The following is a 25890-nucleotide window of genomic DNA, read 5'->3' as shown; positions in this document are numbered from 1 at the left end:
TAGAACTTCTGTTCAGCATTGTGCTAGAGGTTCTAGCCAGTGCTATGAGGCAAGGACAAGAACTAAAAGGATGAGCACTGGGTGTTATTCTATATGTTGGCAAATTGAACACCAATGAAAAATAAATTTATAAAAAAATAATAAAATAATAAAATAAAATAATTAAAAGTAAAAAAATTTCAAAAGAAAAAAGAACTAAAAGGCATCTAGTTGGAAATAAAGAAAGAAAGTTGCCTTTATTCACAGATGACATGCTCATCTCTAGAAAATCCTGTGGAATCTGCAAAACAAAAAATGCTATTAGAACTGGAAGTGAAAAAAAAAAGAACTGGAAGTGAATTTAGTAAGGCTGTAGGATATTAAGCTGGTGTAGAAATTCAACTGTACTTCTGTATACTCATTGTGAACAACTGGACATAGAAATTTTAAAAAACAATAGCATTGAAAATAGCATAAAAACATGAAATAGGGATAAACTTCTAGCAAAAATGTGCAAGGCCAATGCACTTCAGCTGTAAAACACTCCTGAGAGAAATTATAAATGAGACCTTAAAAAAATGGAGAGATATACCTGTGCATCAGTCAGAATACTCATTATTATGATGTCACCTCTCCACTTTTGAGAAATTGATGTGCTCATTTAAAAATTCTTGTGGAAATAGGGGATCCCTGGGTGGCTCAGCGGTTTGGCGCCTGCCTTTGGCCCAGGACAGGATCCTGGGAGTCGCGGAATCGAGTCCCGCATCGGGCTCCCAGCATGGAGCCTGCTTCTCCCTCTGCCTGTGTCTCTGCCTCTCTCTCTCTCTCATAAATAAATAAATCTTCAAAAAAATTCTTGTGGAAATACACAGGACTCAATAGCCAAAACAATTTGCAAAAGAATAAAGTTCGAGGATTAATACCAAATTACTTCAAGACAACATGAAACGACAGAAATTAGGACAATGTGGCATCAGTGTAAATACAGACAAGTAGATGGATGGAACAGGATAGAGAGTGGAGATACAGACCCACTCATGTATGGACAGCCAGCTGATTTTCAACAAAGGAGAAAGTCTTTTCAACAAATGGGGTGCTGGAACATCCAAGAAGATGAATTTCAATTCCTACTTCACACCATTTATAAAAACTTACTCAAAATGAGTTGCAGATCAAATGTAAAGCCTAACTGAGGTGGGCGCTTGACGGGATGAGCACTGGGTGTTATTCTATATGTTGGCAAATTGAACACCAATAAAAAATAAATTTATAATAAAAAAAAACAAATGTAAAGCCTAAAACTATAAAATTTATAGGGAGGCGGGGCAAGATGGCAGAAGAGTAGAATCTCCAAGTCACCTGTCCCCACCAAATTACCTAGATAACTTTCAAATCATCCTGAAAACCTACATATTCGGCTTGAGATTTAGAGAACAGCTGGAATGCTACAGTGAAAAGAGTTCATGCTACTATCAAGGTAGGAATACGGAGGGAAAAAGAAATAAAGAAACAAAAGGCATCCAAGGGGGAGGGCCCCCCCCCCCCCCCGAGGAGCTGGGCTAAGGCCAGGGCGAGTGCCCCCAGGACAGGAAAGCCCGGTCCTGGGGAAGCAGGAGCTTCACCAACCTTCCCGGAAAGGCGCTTGCAGGGAGTTGGAGCAGGATCCCAGGAGGGGCGGGGATGCCCTCAGGCTCCCGGGGGCACTAACAGACACCTGCGCTCCGGGGAGAGCGCCCCACAACCCGCGGCCGAGCTCCCTAAAGGGCTGCAGGCGCGCTCTATGGGCGCGGAAGCAGCTCGAGGCGGCTCAGGCGGCGGCTCCGCGCGGAGGGAGCTGCGTGGCCCGGAGCGCGATTCCAGTAGCTCAGGGCGCCGGGGACACAGCCCAGGATCCCGCGCTCCCCCCAGGACAAGCAGAGGCCGAGGGCACAGGACAGCAAGGACGCTCCAGCCTCCGGGCGGCCCGGAGCTGAGCAGATCAGCGGCCCCCGCTCCTGGAGCATCCAGGCCCCTGCCGACTGAGAGCTCCATAGTTACTGCAGGAGCCGATTCCAGGGCGGAGAGCTGGCTGCTGCTACTGTTGTTGTTCGTCCTGGGGCCTCACAGGATTAACAACCCCCCACTGAGCTAACACAGTGGCCTCACAGGATAAACAGGTTAAGCGACTTTCATGGAGCTCTGCACCAGGATGGGGGCTGAGCAGCTCTCCCAAGTGCTCACACCTGAAAATCAGCACAGCAGGCCCCTCCCCCAGAAGACCAGCTAGACGGACGGGGGGGGGGGGGGGGGGGGGGGGGGGACAAATTACTGACCAAGCAGCACTGGAAAGTTCCAGGGGAAGTCGAGGGATTTACAGTATACAGATACTCCCCCGTGTTTTTTGTGTTTTTATTTGTTTGCTTCCCCCCCTTTTTTCTTTTCTTTTTTTTTCCTTCTTTTTTTTTTTCTTTTTCTTTTCTTTTTTCTCTTCCCTCTTTTTCTCCTTTTCCCAATACAACTTGTTTTTGGCCAGTCTGCACTGAACAAAATGACTAGAAGGAAAAACTCACCTCAAAAGAAAGAATCAGAAACAGTCCTCTTGCCCACAGAGTTACAAAATTTGGATTAAAATTCAATGTCAGGGATCCCTGGGTGGTGCAGCGGTTTGGCGCCTGCCTTTGGCCCAGGGCGCGATCCTGGAGATCCGGGATCGAGTCCCACGTCGGGCTCCCGGTGCATGGAGCCTGCTTCTCCCTCTGCCTGTGTCTCGGCCTCTCTCTCTCTCTGTGTGTGACTATAATAAATAAATAAAAATTAAAAAAATTAAAAAAAAAGATTTAGAGTAACAGAAAAAAATCATTAAAAAAAAATTCAATGTCAGAAAGCCAATTCAGAAGCACAATTAAAAAGCTACTGGTGGCTCTAGAAAAAAAAAGCATAAAGGACTCAAGAGACTTCATGCCTGCAGAATTTAGCTCTAATCAGGCAGAAATTAAAAATCAATTAAATGAGATGCAATCCAAACTAGAGGTCCTAACGACAAGGGTTAATGAGGTAGAAGAACGAGTGAGTGACATAGAAGACAAGTTGATGGCAAAGAGGGAAACTGAGGAAAAAAGAGACAACTAAAAGATCATAGGGATAGATTAAGGGAAATAAGTGACAGTCTGAGGAAGAAAAATCTACATTTAATTAGGGTTCCCGAGGGCGCCGAAAGGGACAGAGGGCCAGAATGTGTATTTGAACAAATCATAGCTGAAAACTTTCCTAATCTGGGAAGGGAAACAGACATTCATATCCAGGAAATAGAGAGACCCCCCAAAAAAAATCAATAAAAAACGTTCAACACCTGGACAAGCAGCAAGATACAAGAGATCCCTAACTTATATGGGGAGAAATATCACATTAAGAGCAGACCTCTCCACAGAGACCTGGCAGGCCAGAAAGGGCTGGCAGGATATATTCAGGGTCCTAAATGAGAAGAACATGCAACCAAGAATACTTTATTCAGCAAGGCTCTCATTCAAAATGGAAGGAGAGATAAAGAGCTTCCAAGACAGGCAGGAACTGAAAGAATATGTGACCTCCAAACCAGCTCTGCAAGAAATTTTAAGAGGGACTCTTAAAATTCCTCTTTAAGAGGAAGTCCAATGGAACAATCCACAAAAACAGGGACTGAATAGATATCATGATGACACTAAACTCATATCTTTCAATAGTAACTCTGAAAGTGAATGGGCTTAATGACCCCATCAAAAGGCGCAGGGTTTCAGATGGGATAAAAAAGCAGGACCCATCTATTTGCTGTCTGCAAGAGACTGATTTTAGACATAAGGACACCTACAGCCTGAAAATAAAAGGTTGGAGAACCATTTACCATTCAAATGGTCCTCAAAAGAAAGCAGGGGTAGCCATCCTTATTCAGATAAACTAAAGTTTATTCCGAAGACTGTAGTGAGAGATGAAGAGGGACACTATCTCATACTTAAAGGATCTATCCAACAAGAGGACTTAATCATCAATATATATGCCGCGAATGTGGGAGCTGCCAAATATATCAATCAATTAATAAAAAGTTAAGACATACTTAAATAATAATACACTTATACTTGGTGACTTCAATGTAGTGCTTTCTACATTCAATAGGTCTTCTAAGCACAACATCTCCAAAGAAACAAGAGCTTTAAATAATACACTGGACCAGATGGATTTCACAGATATCTACAGAACTGTACATCCAAACTCAAATGAATACACATTCTTCTCAAGTGCACATGGAACTTTCTCCAGAACAGACCACATACTGGGTCACAAATCAAGTCTTAATCGATACCAAAAGATTGGGATCGTCCCCTGCATATTCTCAGACCATAATGCCTTGAAATTAGAACTAAATCACAAGAAAAGTTTGGAAGGATTTCAAACACGTGGAGGTTAAGGACCATCCTGCTAAAAGATGAAAGGGTCAACCAGGAAATTAAGGAAGAATTAAAAAGATTCATGGAAACTAATGAGAATGAAGATACAACCGTTCAAAATCTTTGGGATACAGCAAAAGCAGCCCTGAGGGGGAAATACATCACAATACAAGCAGCCATCCAAAAACTGGAAAGAACTCAATACAAAAGCTAACCTTACACCTAAAGGAGCTAGAGAAAAAACAGCAAATAGATCCTACACCCAGCAGAAGAAGAGAGTTAATAAAGATTCGAGCAACACTCAATGAAATCGAGACCAGAAGAACTGTGGAACAGATCAATAAAACCAGGAGTTGGTTCTTTGAAAGAATTAATAAGATAGATAAACCATTAGCCAGCCTTATTAAAAAGAAGAGAGAGAAGACTCAAATTAATAAATCGTGAATGAGAAAGGAGAGATCACTACCAACACCAAGGAAATACAAACGATTTTAAAAACATATTATGAACACCTATATGCCAATAAATTAGGCAATCTAGAAGAAATGGATGCATTCCTAGAAAGGAATGGATAAAAAAGATGTGGTTTATGTATACAATTGAATATTACTCAGCCATTAGAAATGACAAATACCCACCATTTGCTTCGACATGGATGGGACTGGAGGGTATTATGCTGAGTGAAATAAGTCAATCGGAGAAGGACAAACATTATATGGTCTCATTCATTTGGGGAATATAAAAAATAGTGACAGGGAATAAAGGGGAAAGGAGAAAAAATAAGTGGGAAATATCAGAAAGGGAGACAGAACATGAGAGACTCCTAACTCTGGGAATCGAACTAGGGGTGGGGGAAGGGGAGGTGGGTTGAGGGTGGGGATGACTGGGTGATGGGCACTGAGGGGGGCACTTGATGGGATGAGCCTGGGTGTTATTCTGTATGTTGGCAAATTGAACACCCATAAAAAATAAATTAAAATTTTTAAAAAATCCGTGGAGCTTATCAGAGTTTCCCCACTTCCTGTCTGTATTACTATTGCTGCATAACAAATTACCCTAAAACTTAGCCAGTTACACCAGCACATAATTATTATTTCATGATGTCTCTGGGTCAGGAACAAGACATAGCTTAGCTGGATCCTCTGCCTCATGGTCTCTGGTAAGGTCAAAACCAAGGTGTTACCCGAGAGTCTGCAGTACCATCCAAAGTTTCAACTGGAATCTGCTACCAAGCTCATTCAGTGGTTGCTGGCAGAATTCAGTTCATCAGGCTCTTTTGGACTGAGAGCTTTAGTCCTTCACTAGTTGTTTGCTACAGGCTACCCTCAGTACCTTACCCTGTGGGCCTTTCCAATATGACAGCTTAATTCACAAAAGTGTGCACCTTAAGAAGGCAATAGAGGGCAGCCTGGGTGGCTCAGCGGTTTAGCGCCACCTTCAGCCCAGTGTGTGATCCTGGAGACCCAGAATCCAGTCCCACGTCGGGCTCCCTGCATGGAGCCTGCTTCTCCCTCTGCCTGTGTCTCTGCCTCTCTCTCTCTCTCTCTCTCTGTGTGTGTGTGTGTGTGTCTCATTAATAAATAAATTTAAAAAAAATTTTTTTAAAGAAGGCAATAGAGTTGGCTAGCAACATAGAAATAACAGTCCATGTTACCTAATCATGTAAGGCGATACCCCTCAATGTTGCCATAATCTGTTGGCCAGAAACATGGTACTCAGGAGGGGATTATACAATGCCATGAAGATGGCAGGGGGGCAGGGCTCAACAGGAGCCATTTGAGAGACTGCCTACCACATTAGCAGCAGGAAATCCAGCTCTCTAGGTCAGTTTATTTTTAATTTCTGAAATCCAAGGACATATTTCCTTTGTATCACTTTAGCCATACTACTTCTAATCAATTCTTTGAGCTAATGATAATTCTATGTAAAAGTAAGTTTTCTTGCCTATTTCTACCCAGCACCCAGTCTGGTTTCATACTACCTGAGCCACAATGGGGTCTCTGTAGATCTATTCACCTGCCTTTCTGTGTGCTTTTAACTTCCTTCAGGAATGACAGTTCTTTATCCTTTGCAGAAACTTGGTACTTACCTTTCAAGTTTTAGCTTATGTGACACCTTCTCAAAAAGTCTTCCGCTTATGCACCTTACACACACATACTCATACTGCATTCTACAGGCCGAGTGACGTTCCATTTGTTCATTTTACCAACATTTATTATGAGGCTGATGTATGCCTTATACATACTAGGTTGCACTCTACAGATGTTAGTAGTATCAGCAAATAAGTAAATGCTGATAAACAGGGTGTAATGAGTGCATTGAATGAATAGGTTTGTTGTTTCCTGGGTCCAGAGCAGAGAACAGGGAGTGCCTCTCCATCTTGCTGGAAAGTTCTGCCTGCTAAGTGCAGTCATACTAGCCAGTCACTGATATGGGATATTCCTTAACAATTACTCTACTTCTGTGGGAAGCCAGCACTGTAGTTTTTCATCAAGATTCATCCAAAGCCCCAGAGGCTAAAGATCATGCCATAATTTGTTCCCATGTATGTTAGAGATTTGTGGGTTTTAAGTAAATATTAAGGAACAATAGGGCCTCCCAGATGCTTCATTCTCTTGAGCTGAGTCCAGGAAGACTCAGTTTCAGTCCTTGGAAACTCCAAAAAAGTAACTCAATTAACTTAGGGTGGCCATATTTTTTGGGCTGACTTAAGCAAGTGCTGCTGTACTGGATAAACAAGGGTAAATGGAGGGACACTGCTTGCAGAGAGGGAAACTAAAAATAGCAGGCCAAATCACTCTGGCTAACAATAGCTTCCAAAAGCACTGTGGTGAGGTGTTACATTCCTAAAGCAACAGCCAGTAACTGGAGAATAGGCAAATCACTTAAGACTTGGATTTCTTCAAAAAGTAGAAGTCTCTCAAATTTGGTGACTGAGTGATGGGCACTGAGGGGGCACTTGACGGGATGAGCAGTGGGTGTTATACTCTATGTTGGCAAATCAAACTCCAATAAAAAATATATATATTTTTAAAGATTTTATTTATCCATGAGAGACCGAGAGAGAGAGGCAGAGACACAGGCAGAGGGAGAAGCAGGCTCCATGCAGGGAGCCCGATGTGGGACTTGATCCCAGGTCTCCAGGATCATGCCCTGGGCCAAAGGCAGACGCTCAACCGCTGAGCCACCCAGGCATCCCCCAAAAATATATTTTTTAAAAGCAGGAGTCTCATGGAGGAGTAAAGAGACTTTTGGTTGTTGTTGTTGTTGTTTTTGTTATGTTTGGAGTTTTATCAGTGTTAATAATACCTAGATGTGCAGTGAACTCTGGGTGTTGTTATGTACATTCTGCATTTTTTTACAGACCCTAGTTCTGATGGTTTTCCACTTTTTATGTTATGTATGTTGCTTTCCCTGAGGTTCTCACATAATCATTCAGGCACATGCTTCCAGAAGCCAATTATCAACCACTCTGAAAATTTTCACTATTATATGCAGATGCTGCTTGTGCTAAATCTCTCCAGTTCAAACCCAGGACAGAGAGATGCAGTTTGCAGCTTCCTACACATGCCTTTAGGGAAGCTGCCTTCCTGTGGGCTAGGTCACAGTGCCCCAGAACACAGCATAAATGCAGCAAACTTTTCACCTTGGTGATTTGGTCTCTCTTTTATCATTGTGGTTATGGAAACTTGCTAAATTCCCAAATCTGGTAATTCTCCCCTGTGGTCAGAGAAATCACTTGTAGCTACTATAATATTTTGCCTATTTTCATCCCTGCTAGTCCTGAATCTTCATTCAGGTTCTACCTCTAGGGAAGGAAAGTAGATGTGAAGAGCTGGTAACCGTGTATTTTCTACAATTGAAGTTTACAGATCTGTCTGATGAGTCTCTCCAGTCCATTTTGAGGAAAAGAAAAGGTACTGATTGATACTGTGATCTCAAACATTTTCTGTTGCCCAGTCATTGATGCAGCATTTATTCAATGAAGACAGGTAAAACACATGCTCTGTGGAAGGCAGCAGGAATCATCTAGATTTATTTTCCTCTCCCCTGATCTCAATGAAAAGTTGGGGCTTTCTTTTCCACCTTTTGAACCCTCTTTGGTTGCTTATGCTTGTCCTCCCCTTCAGGAGTTTGCGTTTGTTTTTGCCTAATGAAGCCCTCTCACTTTTCAGGAGATTACTGTTATTTACATTCTCAGCTATTTAGCATTACAGACAGAGGTTCCTAAACTGCCTTTTGATTCCGGATGCAGAGCAGCACCCCTCCTCCCACTTTGCCCTTATAAATAAGCAAGTTTTCTGCAGAGAATTTATATATTTTGTACACCTATAAACACACAACCCAAGTTGCAATGTATATCTTAGTACCTTAGAAAGACATCTAGACAGACTTTTTGGCTGCAGCAGTACCAAGGAAAGATTCATGCTGTCCTCTGCTTTCATTTCCTCTAATTCATACAATCAGATGGTCCTATACCATTAAATCTTTTTGTCCTTCTGATTTTGCTCTTCTCCTTTAAAACTGAATTCACTATTGTGGGTCTTTTGCCTCTCTATACAAAGTTTAGAATCAGTTTATTTTTTGAAATATTTTTTCAAATTTAAATTCAGTGTAATTAATATAGAGTGTATTATTAGTTCCAGAGATAGAATTTATTAATTCATCAGTTGCATGTAACATCCAGTGCTCATTCTTTCAAGTGCCCTCCTTAATGCTAGAATCAGTTTATTGATATTTATAAAACAACTTGTTGGGATTTTGAATGGAATTGCATTGAGTCTACAGATCAATTGGGAAGAACAGATATCTTGATAATGTTGAATCCCCCTTTTCTTTCAAGATGGAATATCTATTTTTAAAAATATTGTTCATTAGAATTCTGTATTTGTCCTTATATAGCTGGTACATAGGAAAGCAATGAAGTTTTGTATATTAACCTTATGTCCTGCAACCTTGCTATAGTTGTCTATTCCAGTCTTGTCAGTTCTTTGGCTTTTCTATGTACACATTCATGTCATCTGTGAACAAAGGTAGTTTGATTTCTTCCTTCCCATTCTGTATACCTTTCATTTCTTTGTGTGTGTGTGTGTGTGTGTCTTATTACATTAGCTAGGACTTCCGAGACATTTGTTTTTACTTGCCACTAACCACTTGTTTCTCTGGAAATTCAAGCTGATTTTGTTAATTTCTCAAATATTCCATGTGCACATTGGATATTTGAGAACACTCATTTTTAATCAAGGTGCTTGTTTTTAAATCCATTTTTAAATTTTTTTCAATTTTTACTTTTTAAATTTGAATTCCAGTGTAGTTAACATACAGTGTTACATTTATTTCTGGTGTACAGTATAATGATTCAACAATTCCATATATTACTTAGTGCTTATCAAGATAAATGTACTCTTAATCCCCTTCACCCCTTTCACTCATCCTCCCACCTGCCTTCCCTCTGGTAACGGTTCTATATGCTTAAGAGTCTGTTTTTTGGTTTGTCTCTTTTGCTCTTTCCTTCGTTCATTTGCTTTATTTCTCAAACTCTACAAATGAGTGAAACCACATGATATTTGCCTCTCTGGCTTATTTCCCTTAGCATTATACTCTCTGAATCCATCCGTGTTGTTGCAAATAGCAAGACTGCACTTTTTTATGGCTGAATATATCACATCTTTATCCATTCATCAATTAAGCAACACTTAGGTTGCTTCCATAATTTGACTCTTGTAAATAATGCAGCTATAAACATAGGGGTGTGTGTTTCCCTTTGAATTAGTGTTTTTGTATTCTTTGGGTAAATACCAGGAAGTGCAATTTCATAAAGTAGACCTATTTTTATCTTTTTGAGGAACCTCCCTACTGTTTCCTATAGTGACTGCACCAGTTTGCATTCACACCAACAGTACAAGAGGGTTCCTTTTTAAAACTCCCATTCCTTGTCAACACTTGTTTTTTCTTGTGTTTTTTATTTTAGCCATTCTGATAGGTATGGTGTGATATCTCATTGTAGTTTTGACTTGCATTTCCTTGATGATAAATGGTGTTGAGCATTTTTCATGCTTCTCTTGGCCATCTGTATGTCTTCTTTGGAGAAATGTCTGTTTATGTGTTCTGCGTGTTTTTAAAATAGATTATTATTATTGGTGTTGAGTTGTATAAGTTCTTTATGTATTTTGGATACTGGCCCTTTATTGAATATGCCATTTGCAAATAACTTCTATTAGATAGGATGTCTTTTAGTTTTGGTTGTTTCCTTCGTTGTGCAGCAAGTATTTATCTTGATGTAGTACCAATACTTTATCTTTGCTTTTGTTTTCCTTGACTCAGGAGGCATATCTAGAAAGATGTTGTAATGGTAGATATCAGAGAATTTACTGCGTATGTTCTCTTCTAGGATTTTTATGGTTTCAGTTCTCACATTCAGGCCCTTAATCTACTTTGAGTTTATTTTTGTGTATAAGAAAGTGGTCCAGTTTCATTCTTTTGCGTGTGGCCGTCTAATTTTGCCAGCACCATCTGTCAAAGAGACCAAGGTGCATTTTGAATATAGGTTTGATCCTCTTCTCCATTAACCATTAAAAACTTTGGCCTCATTCATTAAGCCTCGTTCTGTTGTGTCTTCACAGTTTACTCTCAAAATCAAAGCTATATCAGTTCAAAATGACTTGAGATCTTGTTTGGATTCTGATGTTTTCTTGTTAAGGTTTTATTTAAAATTTTTTGCCTTTGGAGGGGAAAATGTGGCTAGGAAAGGAGCCATATCAGGTAAAAAGAATAGAAGTGCTCTTCGAGTCTGTGGTCAGGTTTTTTTTTTTTTAAAGCTTTATTTTTTAATTTTTACTTATTTATGATAGTCACACACAGAGAGAGTGAGAGAGGCAGAGACATAGGCAGAGGGAGAAGCAGGGTCCATGCACCGGGAGCCCAGTGGGATTCGATCCTGGGTCTCCAGGATCGTGCCCTGGGCCAAAGGCAGGTGCTAAACCGCTGCGCCACGCAGGGTTCCCTGTGGTCAGGTTTGGAAAGTGTTGGGGTATTTTTCTGGGAGGGAGGTGTGGAGGGGAATGGTGGATTTTTTTGGTTTCTTTTACTGGTAGATGTCCAGTTTAATTCATTGAAATTCCTTTAAAGACCGTCTCCCAAAGCCACTGTAATGGCATGATTAATAACTGAGATAGTTTAACAGTGATTCTTGTTATCCTTATAGAGAATAATGGTTGTAGCAGGACTACAGTGTATTATGAGGCACCTGTAGTTAATTTGTTGATACAATATTAATGAGTCAGTTCACTTAAAGTGTACTCCTAATTGGTTGGCCTTTGTTCAATAACTCTTATTATGTTGTCTGAAAAAGCCTATAAAAACCAAATAATTACCACTGATTTTACTCTAGGTCTTTGAATAAGTGTTTCTCAACTTTTTATTATTTATTTATTTTTATATGTATCTTTTTATTGGAGTTCAATTTGCTAACATACAGTATAACACCCAGTGCTCATCCCATCAAGTGCCATCCTCAGTGCCCATCACCCAGTCATCCCATCCCTCCACCCACCTCCCCTTCCACTACCCCTTGTTCTTTTCCCAGTGTTAGGAGTCTCTCATGTTTTGTCACCCTCTCTGATTTTTCCCACTCATTTTCTCTGCTTTCACCTATAATCCCTTTCACTATTTTTTATATTCCCCATATGAGTGAAACCATATAATGACTGTCCTTCTCCGATTGACTTACTTCACTCAGCATAATACCCTCCAGTTCCATCCACGTCGAAGCAAATGGTGGGTATTTGTCATTTCTAATGGCTGAGTTATACTCCATTAAATCTTATGAGTGTTCCCTAAAACTTCTGATACAAAAATAAAAAACTTCTGATATAATTTCTGGGAGGGGACTTCCCCCAAACTATTTACAGAGCTGGTATCTTCTGTGTCTTCCCAAGAACCAAAAAGATACTATAAACCTCTGCTGTTTTGTAGTTTACATTACAAAAAAAGGGGGGGAGGGCAACATGTTTTAATATTTGTCCTCCAAATATAAATATGTATATTCTAATTGATATGCTTTTTAAATCCATTCATTTCTCCTCCTCTTCCTGGAATTTATTAGAGACAACTCTCACCTGCCCAGGATCCACCCACTTCACCATTTAAGAATCATTGCTCTAGATTTTGTATTCCTGTTGAGGTTGTTTCCACATTTAAACCTCTAAGAACAATGCTGTACTAAATACTCTTTTATATATATTCACAGGTCAAAAGGGATCAGCCAGCTTCTCATATAGAATATGGGTTTTTTTCAGCCAAAGGTATATTAGTAGCTGTCCATCTCTGTTAGACCTTCCAATCACACAGACTCTTTTTAAATTATTTTTATTTTTTTTATTTATGATAGTCACAGAGAGAGAGAGAGAGAGAGGCAGAGACACAGGCAGAGGGAGAAGCAGGCTCCATGCACCGGGAGCCCGACGCCAATTACACAGACTCTTAAGACAAGATTGAGAATTCTGTTCTTGCATCACAGAAGTCAAGGGGAAAGTTTACCTTATACTCCACAATGTTGTTTTTGTCTTTTAGGGGTAATCATCTTTAAATCAAGACAAAAATGTAGTTCTGTAATAAAAAATGTTAAATTATCCTAAGGCTATGTTTCTCAAATTGTAGGTCCAGACTCCTTGGGAAGTCATGAAATCATCTGAGAGAGTCACTATTAGGACTATTTTAATGAAATAGGATAGAGAGGTTAGAAAACACCAGCATATATCACATGTAGTTAAAGTAGGATTATTTCACAAAACTTTGGATTCAGTTCTAGATCTATGAACACATGTTTATAACTGTGTATATATATAGGATCACATCATAAGCTATAATTCTTGCTATGAGTCACAGTAAAAAAAAATTAATGGGGCACCTGGGTGGCTCGGTTAGCATCCAAGTCTTGATTTCAGCTCAGGTCACAATCTCAGGGTTGTGAGATTGAGCCCTTCACTGGGCTCTGTGCTGGGTGTAGAACCTACTTAAAATTCTCTCTCCCTTCCTCTCCTTCTGATCCTCTGCCACTTATACTCACTCATGCTGTCTCTCCAAAAAAAAAAAAAAGAAAGAAAAAAAAAGAAATAAAATTAAAAATTGAAAGACTTACCACAAAAGGTTTCTGAGGTGTGGCCTTGGAAATAATAATTGATCATGAGGAAGGTCTACGGTGAAGGTTTGTGTGTCCAGTTTTTTAAAAGACTTTATTTAATTATTTGACACAGAGAGAGAGAGAGAGAGAGAGCGCAAGCAGAGGAAGTGGGAGAGGGAGAAGTAGGCCTCCCACATAGTGGGGATGCCAACATAGGGCTTAATCCCAGGACTCTGGGATCATGACCTGAGCTGAAGGCGGACACTAAACCAACTGAGTCACCTGTAGGGACCCCTGTTTGTTTGTTTGTTTTTTAAAGATTTTATTTATTTGGGAGAGCAAGCAGGGGGATGGGCAGAGGGAGAGAGTATCCACACTGAGGATGGAGCCTGTCATGGGGCTCGATCCTAAGACCCGAGATCATGACCTGAGCCAAAACCAAGAGTTGGTGGCTCAACGGACTGAGCTACCTAGGCACCCCTTAGTTTTTTTTAAAGATTTATTTTGGAGAGAGAGTGTACATGAGAGAGCACGGTGGGTGGGGGGCAGATGGAGAGAGTCTCAAGTAGACTCCACACTGAGCACAGAACCTGACCCAGGGCTTGATCTCACCATCCTGAAATCATAACCTGAGCCTAACTAAACCAAGAGTCAGAAGCTTAACCGACTGCACCATCCAGGCACCCCCCTTACTTTTTTTTAAAGATTTATTTATATGAGAGAGAGTGTGTGTGCGTGTGTATGCATGAGAGCACAGTGCGGAGGGGCAGAGAAGATTTTTTAATTAATTTTTTTGCATATAGTTGATATATAATGTTACACTAGTTTACGTTATACAATATTGTGATTCAACAAGCTTATGCTATGTTCACCCCAAGTGTAGCTACCATATGTCCACATACATCGCTATTATAATATCCTTGTATTCTTTATGCTCTATTTCCCACTCTCTTCACCCAGTTTGCCCAACAACCCAACCTCCTCCCCTTAGGAAACCATCAGTTCTCCGTATTTATAGGTCTGATTCTGTTTTTTTTTTAAATTTACTTTTAAAATTCCAAATATTGATGAAATCATATGGCATTTGTTTTATCTCCTTTATTTCACTTAGCATAATACCTTCTAGGTCCATTCATATTGTCTCAAATGGCATGATCTCATCCTTTTTATGGCCACATAATATTCCACTATATATGTGTGTGTGTATGCTGCATCTTCCTTATGATTCATCTATTAATAGACACTTAAACCGCTGAGCCACCGGGGCTGCCCAAAATCTATTTAATATTTTTAAAATGAGACTGTAATGTGATTATTCTTGTACTTGCTTTTTTCACTACTATGTTCACATATTACTATCATCCTTCCAGGCATTCAGCCTGGACAGTGAGGGGCAAGTTGAGGCTGGTGACGGGAAGTTAGGCCAAAATAGAGATGAGGCTGTGGAAAGGAGGATGACATTCAGAGGATGTGGGAACTTAGGAGTAGGGGATATTTTACCTAAAGACTTACAGAGTAGAGAGACTAGAATTTTGAACTAATGATCAAAGATATCTGAACCCTTGAATCTAAGTGTCTCCAACAGGTTGGGAATTGGAGTAGGGCAGGGAGTTTCAAGTCATGTTCATGGAATCCTGGTCCCTTGCTGGCAAGAGGCTGGCATAACAGAATTGCACCACGAGCAAGGAGATGAAGTCTCACACACTCACTCCTGTGCTCGGAATGTTCTATGATCTCTCTGCCAGAGTGGAATGAGCAGGGACAAAAGTCTAGCAGTTGTGGTCAGCTGCCTGAAATTTCCGTTATAGAAAACTACTGGTAGAGGGTGGGGGCCTGTAGGGGACCATGGGAAGGACCTGTTCCACCTAAGCCAGGATGTGTGCACATTAACCTTGGCTTTTCACCTCATGCTGCTGTGACCCTTCTGAGTGACATTCTTTCTCCTGGGCATCCTCCTGCATGACTCTCTGCCCAACTCCCACTAGGCAAGGGAGGATGTGCCTGTCACAAGACCTCCAGTGATCTCTGGGGATGCTTTAGGAAAACACCTGGAGGGTGTTGGCTCAGCAGGCTTGGGCCTTGTGCCTTCTTACCTTGAGGGCTACAACAGGGGCTGGACCCCCATCCCTTAGGCACAGAATCACCATTCAGAGAAGGGACACATTCATGCTTCTTCCCATTGTGGCTTTTTTTTTTTTCATCCTGTTAGCAATGGACACATTGGGTTCTATCAGTGGAAGAGAGTCCTACCACCACCTCTTGATTGAGGGGATGTTGAGTCATTCTGGATTTTCTTACAAATTAGTGGGGCAGGAGTGTCCCATAGTCCCCCATACCACATATGTCTCATAGGGAGACTACAGCACTTTCTTTATTTCCTTTAGCTCTTGCCTCCTGTGAGCTAGGTCAGAAGGTGGGAATACAGAGGTTTCGCCTTCTGAGAAATAGAAGGTGTCCAAACAGAGATCCATACCTTCCATCCAGGGCAGCCTCTGTCTTTCTGCTAGGTCAGCTATGTGTGATTCTGTGGTAGAGGGGAGGGGGACAGGGAATCAGGAGTTCACTTTTGAGATCAATATTGGATATCCATGTGTTTATTTTCATTAGGCAATTTGATCTACCCATGAGATCATGATTGGCATAGAGGCAAGGCTGTGTCTTGGCGACTGTTATGTCTATCATAGCTCCTGGAAGACAGTAAGTACTCAAATATTTTAACAATTCAATATAAGATGTCTTTCAAGTTCATTTTTGTTGTAACACCTTTACATGACCCCAGGGTCCTCCTCATCCTCTGAGTACTTCCTCCTGGGGCAGGACCCCACATACTATAGCACTCATCACACCGATGTAATAATTTTTCTCTCGCTTGGCCTAGTCTCATAGTTCATGGTTTTAAATACATCTATCTATCTATCTATCTATCTATCTATCTATCTATCTATCTTCCCCTTCACCATCATCACTACCTATGTATATTTATTTATCTAGTTGTCTATTTGTCTGCCTAAAGCCTGGGCCCTACCATGAACCCCAGGGTCATATGCTCAAATTGTTTAAGTTTTATATACACTTGAATGCCCAATATCTATCTCTGTGTAAAAATGAACTCCTGATTACTGGTCCTACCCAAGCACACTTATCACCCACTCCAGTCCTAATATTTCTCATATCAGTATAGATAACTCCATGTTGCCAGAAGATTAGGCCACAAACATTGGTATTATCCTTGATTTTTTAATGTTTTCTAACTGTCCACATCCAACCTATCAGTAAATGGATATCAGTATCCTTTTGTCTCTACTTCAAAATGTCCAGCATCTAAACACTTCTAGTCTCTGCTGCTACTATTACTGGAATAATCTCATAACTAATCTCATAACTAATGCTTCTAACGAAGTCTTTACCTCCAATACTCTGTTAGCAACTCAGCCTAAGTGATCCTTTTAAAACAGAAAGCAGATCTAAGAAGACGCTCTAACAGCAACTTCCATTTCCTCAAAAAATCAATTCAATGTCTTTGCAATGACCTTCTAGGCCTTACCTCATTTAGCCCCTTTACTGCTCTTTGTCCTCCATTACTCTCCCCCTTAATTATTACTCTGCTTCAGGCTCACTGTCCTTCTTCCTTGGAATAGCTCAGGCATGCTCCAGCCTCCAGAGAGTTTATGTTTCTGACATGAAATTTCCTCAGTTATCCATGTGATTTACTCTCTCATCTCTCTAGTCCATGCCCACATTTAAATAAAAGATGTTATTTACTTATTTGAGAGGAGGACAGAGATAGCGACAGAGATAGTGAGAGAGCACAGAGGTAGAAGCAGACTCCCTGCTGAGCAGGGAGCCTGACACAGGCCTTGGTCCCAGGACCCTGAGATCATAACCTGAGCTGAAGGCAGATGCTTAATTGACTGAACCACCCAGGTGCCCCCAACTCCATAATTTTTAGTGAGGCCTGCCCTGAACTCTCTATCTACCTACTTATTTATTTTTGAACTCCCTATTTAAAACTGCACCCACCTAAGTCTTCCCCAAACTTCTTACCTCTTATATATTTGGTCATCTTCTACATACTATATGTTTTTTTTACTTATGCTTCTTTCATCTCCCTCTCTAGTACCATCAATGTAAGCTCATTAAAGGCAGATAATTTTTTAATTTTTTCCTCTTGTGTTCATTGCTGTATACTCAGTGCCTATACAAGTGTGTGGCAAATAGTAGAGGCACAGTATTAGTTGAAGGAATGAAAAATGCATGAGTGAATACCATCCATTCTCTATCTTGGCATTCTTATTCTGATCCCGCAAACATCTTAATGTGCTTTTGATTATTATAGGTACTTCTCCAGCAAGTTACTGTTCTTCCCATGGTATGCCCATTTGTTTGACACCATACATTTGTACATTTTACTCTCAGCCTGGGGAGGCCCAGAGACTCCCTACTTCCTTCCTGACTAACTTCTTATCCTTTGAAATTCGGTCTACATATCACCTCTTCTAGGAAAATTTCTATTGAACCCCTTCCCCCTGCCAAATTAGGTTAAGTACCATCCTGTGTATTTTTACCTATTTCCTCTAATCAGTCCTTATCACACTGCTTTTAGTGACTTTTTACTTGACTGTCTACTCCATAATTCCATAAGCTCAATGGAGGAAGGCCTGTGTGTTGTTCACTGTTGTGTTCACCTCATGTTTTCTGGCATAGTATCTGGAACATAGTAAGTAGTTGAAAATTTGAAATGTTGCATCTAAGACTCATGTCAAGGACATTTTTATTGTGATCTTTTGGGAACCTTATCTTCAACTGATCTTCATTCTAGGAGACATTTATCCCATGCAACTGAAAGGCAACGGGTGTCAAACTGGCAACAGGCCATGCGAAAATCCCAGATGGGTTAGCCCTTTTTAAGATCTAATTAATAACAACACATTGCAGAGAGGCGAGATTCTCTCATATGCTTCTGACACATGTCATATTATCTGTGTGCTTTTATGTTTACCAAGGATGGAACAACGGTGACACTCACCTAAAAACTTCCCTTCAGACTGCTGGCATACATAGAAGCTATTGGTAAATTGTTCCCATGGGCCAAAAATGTACTGGCCGCTACTTCTTATACTATGATTATGCCTACGTTGTTCCTCTAGGGCCCATAGATGCCATGGGAAGACATAATAGAATTCAAGCCTGGTGCACCTTCAGTGCACTTTGGGCAGGGGTCTTCCTTCTTTGCTCAAGTCCCCCTCTCCAAGGTCCAGGGTAGGACTGAGAGAGTTGTGTGGAATGGTGACCTATTTGAAATATGAGTTTAAGCTCCTATAGCATATGGGAAGTATTATTTACCTCCTCTACTCTCTCCATCACATACAACCTTGAAAATAAGGAGGCACAAACAGGTGGTTCTTTGCTCAGAGGCAAAGAGTATATTTGGAGAGGGTCCTGCCTCACCTGGACTTTAATGGAAATGATGATGACAGCCTTTTTCATGGGGATGTAGAGGAAACTAGGAAGTCCTTTTTCCTGCACTGCGTTTTTTCTTTGTGTAGACCAGTGCCTTCTGCTGAGAGGAGAGCTGAGACCTGGGGTGGATTTTCTGGTTGAGTGGCACAAGTCAGCTGAGGACAGTGCTTGGAGCTGTTATGAGGAAGGCAAAGCAACCAGGAATGTCTGGACTGAAGGGATTGTTGCTTGAGTTCATTGTTTAGAGACTGAGGAGCATCAAAGAAGGTCATGCTCTCCTCCTCTGTTTTATTCTCCAACTTGGCTCCTCTCACAGTGTGTTTGGTGAGGGGTGGACTCTTCTCAACCTTTTTTGTCATGGTTTTGGGCACTGTCTCATCCTTAGAGAGGAGAATGGATTCTTTATGCCTTTGACCTTTCACCTCGGGGTTTATCCAGTGTGGAAAGTGCTTCACCTTATTTCCCAAGCCAGCTTCTGCAGCTTCTGGAAGAATGGGGTAAATATGGGCTTGTGAATATGGACTGCTTTTACTAGACCCTGCAGCTCTTACCCTAGAAAGTGTGACTCTATGAGAGTTAGGCCCTGTAAATTTTGGATCTCAAGAACATGGTCACTTTAAATGCTGGACTTACAAAATTTAGCCCAGCTAATAATGGCCCAGTAAGCTGGTCATGTAAGGTCTGGTCCATTAAGCTCTGGTGACTCCAGTTTTGGCATTCTGAGGAATCCTTGTTTGGGTGAGGTCATTCAGATTGTTTTAACAGCCTTACAGACCATTCTCATCTGGCATTTTGACCCAAGGAATCTAGGGGATACTCTAGGAACTCAATGTAAGGGAGAAACTGGTGAAGGGCTGCGAGGGATCTTGTCACCTGAGAGGATGGAAATGGTGGCTCTGCAGATCCAGACAGATCCTTGCTAGTTCCAACTCACTCAAGGCAACCATCTTAACCTAACTGAAATTCTATTTGAGAAAGATCCTAGAGACATTTGGTTTTGAGGAATCTTTTTTTTTAAAGATTTATTTATTCATGAGAGAGAGAGAGAGAGAGGCAGAGACACAGGCAGAAGGAGAAGCAGGCTCCATGCCGGGAGCCCGATGCGAGACTCGATCCTGGGACTCCAGGATCGCACCCTGGGCCAAAGGCAGGTGCTAAACCGCTGAGCCACCCAGGGATCCCCGATCCTAGAGACATTTGGGAAGTCAAGGGCTCTGAGGGTTCCATTTATAAAAGTCCCTTCTGGCCCCTGAACCACAGCAGAGTATGTGTTCTCTCTGGCTGGAGACAGCCTCAAACGTGCACCCCCTTGTCTATGATTCTCTGCTGCGTTAAGTTTCCCAGAGTCCTCCATTCTCTGCTTGGGCAGGGAGTTGTCCTTACCTTTGCAGGGATCCAGGGCTTCTCCAGGCTCAGCTTATACACACTGGCCTGCAGCTTAATACAAAGCACTTGGGCCCCTGTTGTGTCCCCAGGGGGTTGTGAAATCTTGGAGGCCCAGTGGGAAGAACCATGAGGACTACTTGCTTTATGTTCTCCTCACTGCCTCAATTTACCTGCAAGCTATTCTCTAAGGTGGAGCATTCTAGAACACATGGGATGATATCTGGTGGGATGGGGGAGATTCTGGAGCAATATTTTCCCCAGGTGTTTAGATTCTGAAGGAGTCCTAAGTACAGATACTCCTTGGGACAACCATAGTTTGTTCCTGAACTCCTTTATCTTTATAAGACTTCCCAAATGTATCTCCAGGAATTTCTTTTTCAGGTAAAAATTCAGTTTGGCCAAGATAGGTATCTTGAGTGATGAGGGGACTGCAGGATGTCTGGCTCTCTAGAGGCACCATCTCCATTCACGTGTACTTCAGTCTGGAATGCTGGCCGACTATCTGCACAAGTCTCACTGGCATATTGAAAGCCTGAGGCAGGACTTTCACATTGGTGTTTAGATGATATTGAGCCATAGGTTTTACTGGGCCTCCAAAAGACCCAGGCATACTTTTGTGATTGGAGATTGGCTAGTTATTGACAGGGCCATGGCCTTGGAGAAAGCCACATAATAAAAAGCTGGAAGGCCTGACAGTAAGGCCAAAACTCGTCTCCAGTTTTTCAGTGGCTCCTTGAGAAGATACCTGGGCAGATGCTGGTCAAGATGATCAGTGACAGTATCAGGAGAGGCCTGTTACTGCTATCAAGGCCTATCAATACTGAGGATGTTGCTTTATGATCCATGTAGGGGCTAATAGCCACCTCCATGTCTAGGGACTTACTTTCTGAGCATGAGAGAACCAAATTCCTGTCAAGCCCCTTGGAATGCTGCAGACCTAATGATTTGCGGTCCTAACAGCTGCAAATGTGGGCAGGAACAAATGCCCTAGCACATCGTCCCATGCTTGTAGTCACTGTAGCTCTGCAACATTGCAGTAGCCAGGGCAAGCAACTGTAGACCAGCCCTACTGCCACGATGAATCATAACAGGTCGATATCCCCACTGGCCTTTAGGTATGCAAGCTAGGGGATACTCATACTGGCCAGGGTGCTGCTCTTGGGCAGGGGCTGCTGGTCAGCAGGAGACAGGTGCAACTCTTTGGACTGATGTATCTTCTGGGGCAGGCTCTCACAATAATGAATCAACTTGCTAAATCAACTGCTTCTGAAAGTAGAACTCTAGCAGCTCTGGGTATGTTCCAGGGAAATATCACCTCTCTCTTGAAGACTGAAATGGGCTTCTCCTAACAGGCCCCTGGGGACAGGAAGAAACATGTCTCAGGGCTTATTTTATATGGTTCTCTGCATCTACAGAGATTTCTGGGCAACAGCTGAGAAGTTCCACTGAAGATGTGACTGCCTTTCCCCTGGTGCCACTCTAAGGCTTCACACTTGGCCAGAGAAGGAAATGAGATATTGATATGGGTTTATTGTTAATCAAATGTGGAAGCCCAAATTTGAGAATGTGGGAGAAGGTGGGGCTAACTTAAGTGGAGAAGATTTTAGACAGAGATTACAAAGTAGTTATTGAACAAAAAGGGACTGGGGCTCCCCTTTTGTGGAGAGATCTTTATTGGCAGACCAGGACTCATTGTGCAGAAAATAGGAACCATAGGAACATAGCTAGGTTTCTGCTGTAGATAGCACACTGAGGCCTCAGTGGATCCTCTGGTCAATGGATGGAGACCACTTAGAAACTGAAATGTAGTAGAGGGTAGAGCTAGAGCCGTGAAGTTTGCTATTTACTTGCAGCGGTATTTGCTCTGGGTTCATAGTGGATCTTTCTATAACTCAGAAAGTTTGGGTAGACTGGCTCAATCATGAACCCAGGTCAGAAAGGTAGCCTATATTTTCAAACGAGACCTTAGAGGTGACATTATGATGAACGAAATGGTTGTTTTTCCAGGCTTGGAAAACATTTGGACTATGTCTTATAAGCTGCCATAGGAACTCTTCTAAAGATCTTAGCAGCCTCCTCAGGTATAGAAATGCATTCATTTATATACATGTGCTTAAAGATGACTCAGGGACTTTGGGGAAATAGGAGCATGCAAGGCAACAGGGTATTTTAGCTTCATGAGCTCTGAAATCAGGGAAAGAAAGAGAATCAGATATTTAAGGGCAGCTGACCTTGTTTCTCCAGCACACATACAGGGTAGCTCTTCCTCTTGTCCTGCTGATTCACAGGAGTCCTAGGCTCCTCACTTGAAGAAGACAGAGTTCCTGTATCCCTGGACACATCTGGCACTTGATATCCCTTCCTTCGCTGGAGGCATTCACCTTGGATATCTTGGATGCTGACACTGGTCGACTGGGCAGCTGACTGTATTAAGCATTTCTGATCTGTTAATTGTGACTTTGTAGGGCTTACAGATGGAAGTGAAAGAGCTTTGGAGTGCAGGGAACTCTGACTCTGCTCCAAAGAGAGACAAGAGGAGCCCTGCGATGGCCCCGATGAAGAGGGAGAGGTCAGGGTTTTCTCACCTGACAGTAACTGCTGAATCTCCAGAGCCACAGCATTGCAGATGGGGCAGGAAGGATCTGCACACAGGAGCCGCCGCACACTTCCCTCCTTAGGAAGCCAGCCCTGGCTAGGAAGGGAAGATGGCAACCGTTACTGATGGACTGACACCTGCCTCTCTGAATGTGTGTGACCTGGAGATTTGGCCTACCTTCCCCTAGTCCTGGAATCCCAGGGCATTTACCCATCTCCTTTTCTTCCTAGGAAAATGCCATTGGCAAGTTATGTTGGACTGGTTTGGACTGAGGGCTGGAGCTTGTTAGGCAAGGTCTCAGATAATGATGGAACCACAGGCCATGAGAGACACTGGGAGGTGGGGTGCATTTACTGTTGGTCTGTGTTGAGAAGCTACACCAGGAGAAGGGAACCAGGCAGAAGTGGGGAGCCAATGGCTGGCTGAGGGGCAGCACCAGGAACATTACCAGGGGGAACCTGCAGTCAGTCTCTTCTGGAGCTAAGAAGACCACAGACTGGCATTCAGTATTTCTAAGCTGTGGAAAATGAGGTCTTTGTGGGAACTCTGCATTGTGGGGACTATGGGGTGTCCCAGTTCCTGTACATAGTATCTCTTGAGAGCTAATTCCCTTCCTTAGAGATTTTAGGAAGAGGTTAAGATGACAGACTCTTTTCTGAGGGCTGTCCCAGGAATTGGCCTCCCTGAAGACAAAACCATGGAAGTAATGTCAGCAGGTTTTATGGGTCTGCCCTTGAATGGTTGCAACAGGAATATGACAATGGTGATTTATTTATATATGCATTTATCTATTCTCTTGATTGGATAACTTGTCTTGTGGCTGAGTGCAAACTCATGTAGAGTCTTCAATGAATTACATACTAGCAAAATCCTGACTTTCAGGACCACTGTGAACCTAGCCTAGAGCAAAACTGGGAGACTCCCTGTCCTGAGACACCTGATCCCCCTCTGCCCTGGCAACTCTCTCAACCAGTGCTCAGCATCCACTGTCTGACTCCCTCCGGGACATTTTCCCTCTCTTGGTCCCTGCCACAGGCCAACCAGAGAAATCGTCCCAGGCCAGGCTGGGGATTTGGAGAATGCAAAGAGCAAGTAATTACCTTCTCATGACAGAGAGCAGCTCCCATGGCTTATCAGCTTCTCGGGACAGTCTCTTGCCTGAGAAACCAAGAAACAGTGTTAGAAGGAATGAGAGGATGCAGGGACATCCTATAGGAAGCTAAAGGCCTTTGAGGAAGAGGAGGCTGAAAAGCGCAACAATCAATGCTCTATGGCACATATGAATACAACTTAACCCACTGCACCATGCTGTCCTAGACCTCATTTTATTTGATCATCACAGCCACACTGGGAGTGAGGCAGGATCATGAGATGCCCATTTCATGGATCACAGACTGAGAGATGAAGTCATTTCCACAGGGTCATAAAACTAGTAAATGACACAGCTGAGGGCTTCTGTCCTTCTATATTTTTCATTCTCAAGGGCAGGTGTAATGTAGAGAATTTTGGAACATTCCCAGGCTCTGATTTCCCACCCAAGAAAGTGTTCTGGGAGAAATTGTCAACTGAGGCAACTGGAGCCTTCAGTGGTTAGAGCACCTAGTTACTGGCTACAGGGCTCATAGAGGGACAGGAATGAGGGGAATCTTGCCCATAGTGAGGGGAGTCTGAGGAGAAACTAGGACTTTACCTCTTGATGTTTTATCTTTAGCCCTTTGTCTGACTCTCCGGTGACACTTGAAAACAAAAAAGTTAGAGTTAAGCCAGGGCACCTTTAACTTTTTGCGTCTAAAATGAGACAAAGTAATTAAGTATTTCCCAAACTTCTATATTCCAATTTTATATACTTTCCTACCATTCTTTTCTTTACCTTATGTCTTTTCACCCATCATTTCCCTTCTCTTATTATTAATTCATTTTGAGGCTCTCCTATACACCATACCTCTACCCCCCATTCCCTGAACAAGTTCTGTGGGAGATCAGAATGAGACAGGAGAAAAGAGGAATAGATTAAAGGATAAGGGGTCTAGTAGCCAAGGGATTTTAGCTATCCAAGGTCCTGAATGTCTCCCAAACCAGTAGTAAACCCAAAATTGGAGCTATTCTGAGATCCATGAAGAAACCCCCATAAAAAAAAGTAAGGGTAAGGGTAATAGGAGAAAGTAAGGGAATAAAATCTTGTTTGAAGCTTAATCAGTTCAGTCGTGGTCATTGTGTTTCCCTACCCGGCAACAGCTCCTTTTAGGTCCCAACCTTAATTCTTGGTGGCTCTTTTTCACTTGCCAAATAATTAATGCAATAATAATGATGGAGCTATAAGTGTATAAGGGATATCCAACATCCCACAGAAGAAAGGTAGGGCTCAACATAATCTAAGCCTCACTAGCCATCTCTCTTCCTAGGCTTTCAGGGACTTGGAACCTAATGCCTCCAAATTCTAGACCCTGTCATCTCTGCCTCACAGGAGATGGAACCAGATCACCAGACTACATCACAAAGCTCTCCTATTTCCAAAGGCATGCAGAGCATTAGAGGCCTTTATTTGTCTGGGAGAAGCTCATGTGATTCAGTGTTCAGATGAGGATGTCTGATTGTCTGTACGAGTTGCAGAGCCTGGGCCCTAGAGGTGCCAAGGTCATGGGCAGCATATACTCTTTCATGCTCTGTTCCCTATAACATGATGGCTTAGCTCTCTCCTTTAGACAACAGTCTGGCATCTATCCTTAGATACGTTAGTCTTTATGTACACCCTATAAGAGAGAGAATGGTTAGGTCAGAGGAACTCCATGAACATGCATTATCTTGTTAAGTGTTAGAAAGTGAGGATTTTGATGTCATAAGCAATCGGTGGTCAGTATTAAGAGGTTCAAGAAAAGGGTCATGTCTGATATGTCAAGGAAAGGATACAGCTGCTGTCTTTTAAAATAGCTTTCTGGGGCAGCCTGGTGGCT

At 42.2% G+C, this 25890-nt stretch overlaps 1 protein-coding gene across 1 annotated transcript in view; it reads right to left on the bottom strand.

The window, feature by feature from the left end:
• The window catches only part of LOC129494569 (protein FAM205A-like), a 48168-nt gene extending 22860 nt beyond the window's left edge, over positions 1–25308 (bottom strand). Inside the window, 2 exon segments of the mRNA XM_055301497.1 lie at positions 24630–24675; positions 25165–25308. Coding sequence (XP_055157472.1) covers positions 24630–24675; positions 25165–25308 — 190 coding nt within the window.
• Positions 25309–25890: the final 582 nt, after the last annotated feature.

Source organism: Nyctereutes procyonoides, unplaced genomic scaffold (assembly GCF_905146905.1).
Source record: "Nyctereutes procyonoides isolate TBG_1078 unplaced genomic scaffold, NYPRO_anot_genome, whole genome shotgun sequence".
Taxonomy (NCBI): Eukaryota; Metazoa; Chordata; class Mammalia; order Carnivora; family Canidae; genus Nyctereutes; species Nyctereutes procyonoides.
The sequence above is the reverse complement of the archived record's forward strand: the minus strand, read 5'-3'. Positions and strand labels throughout refer to the sequence as shown.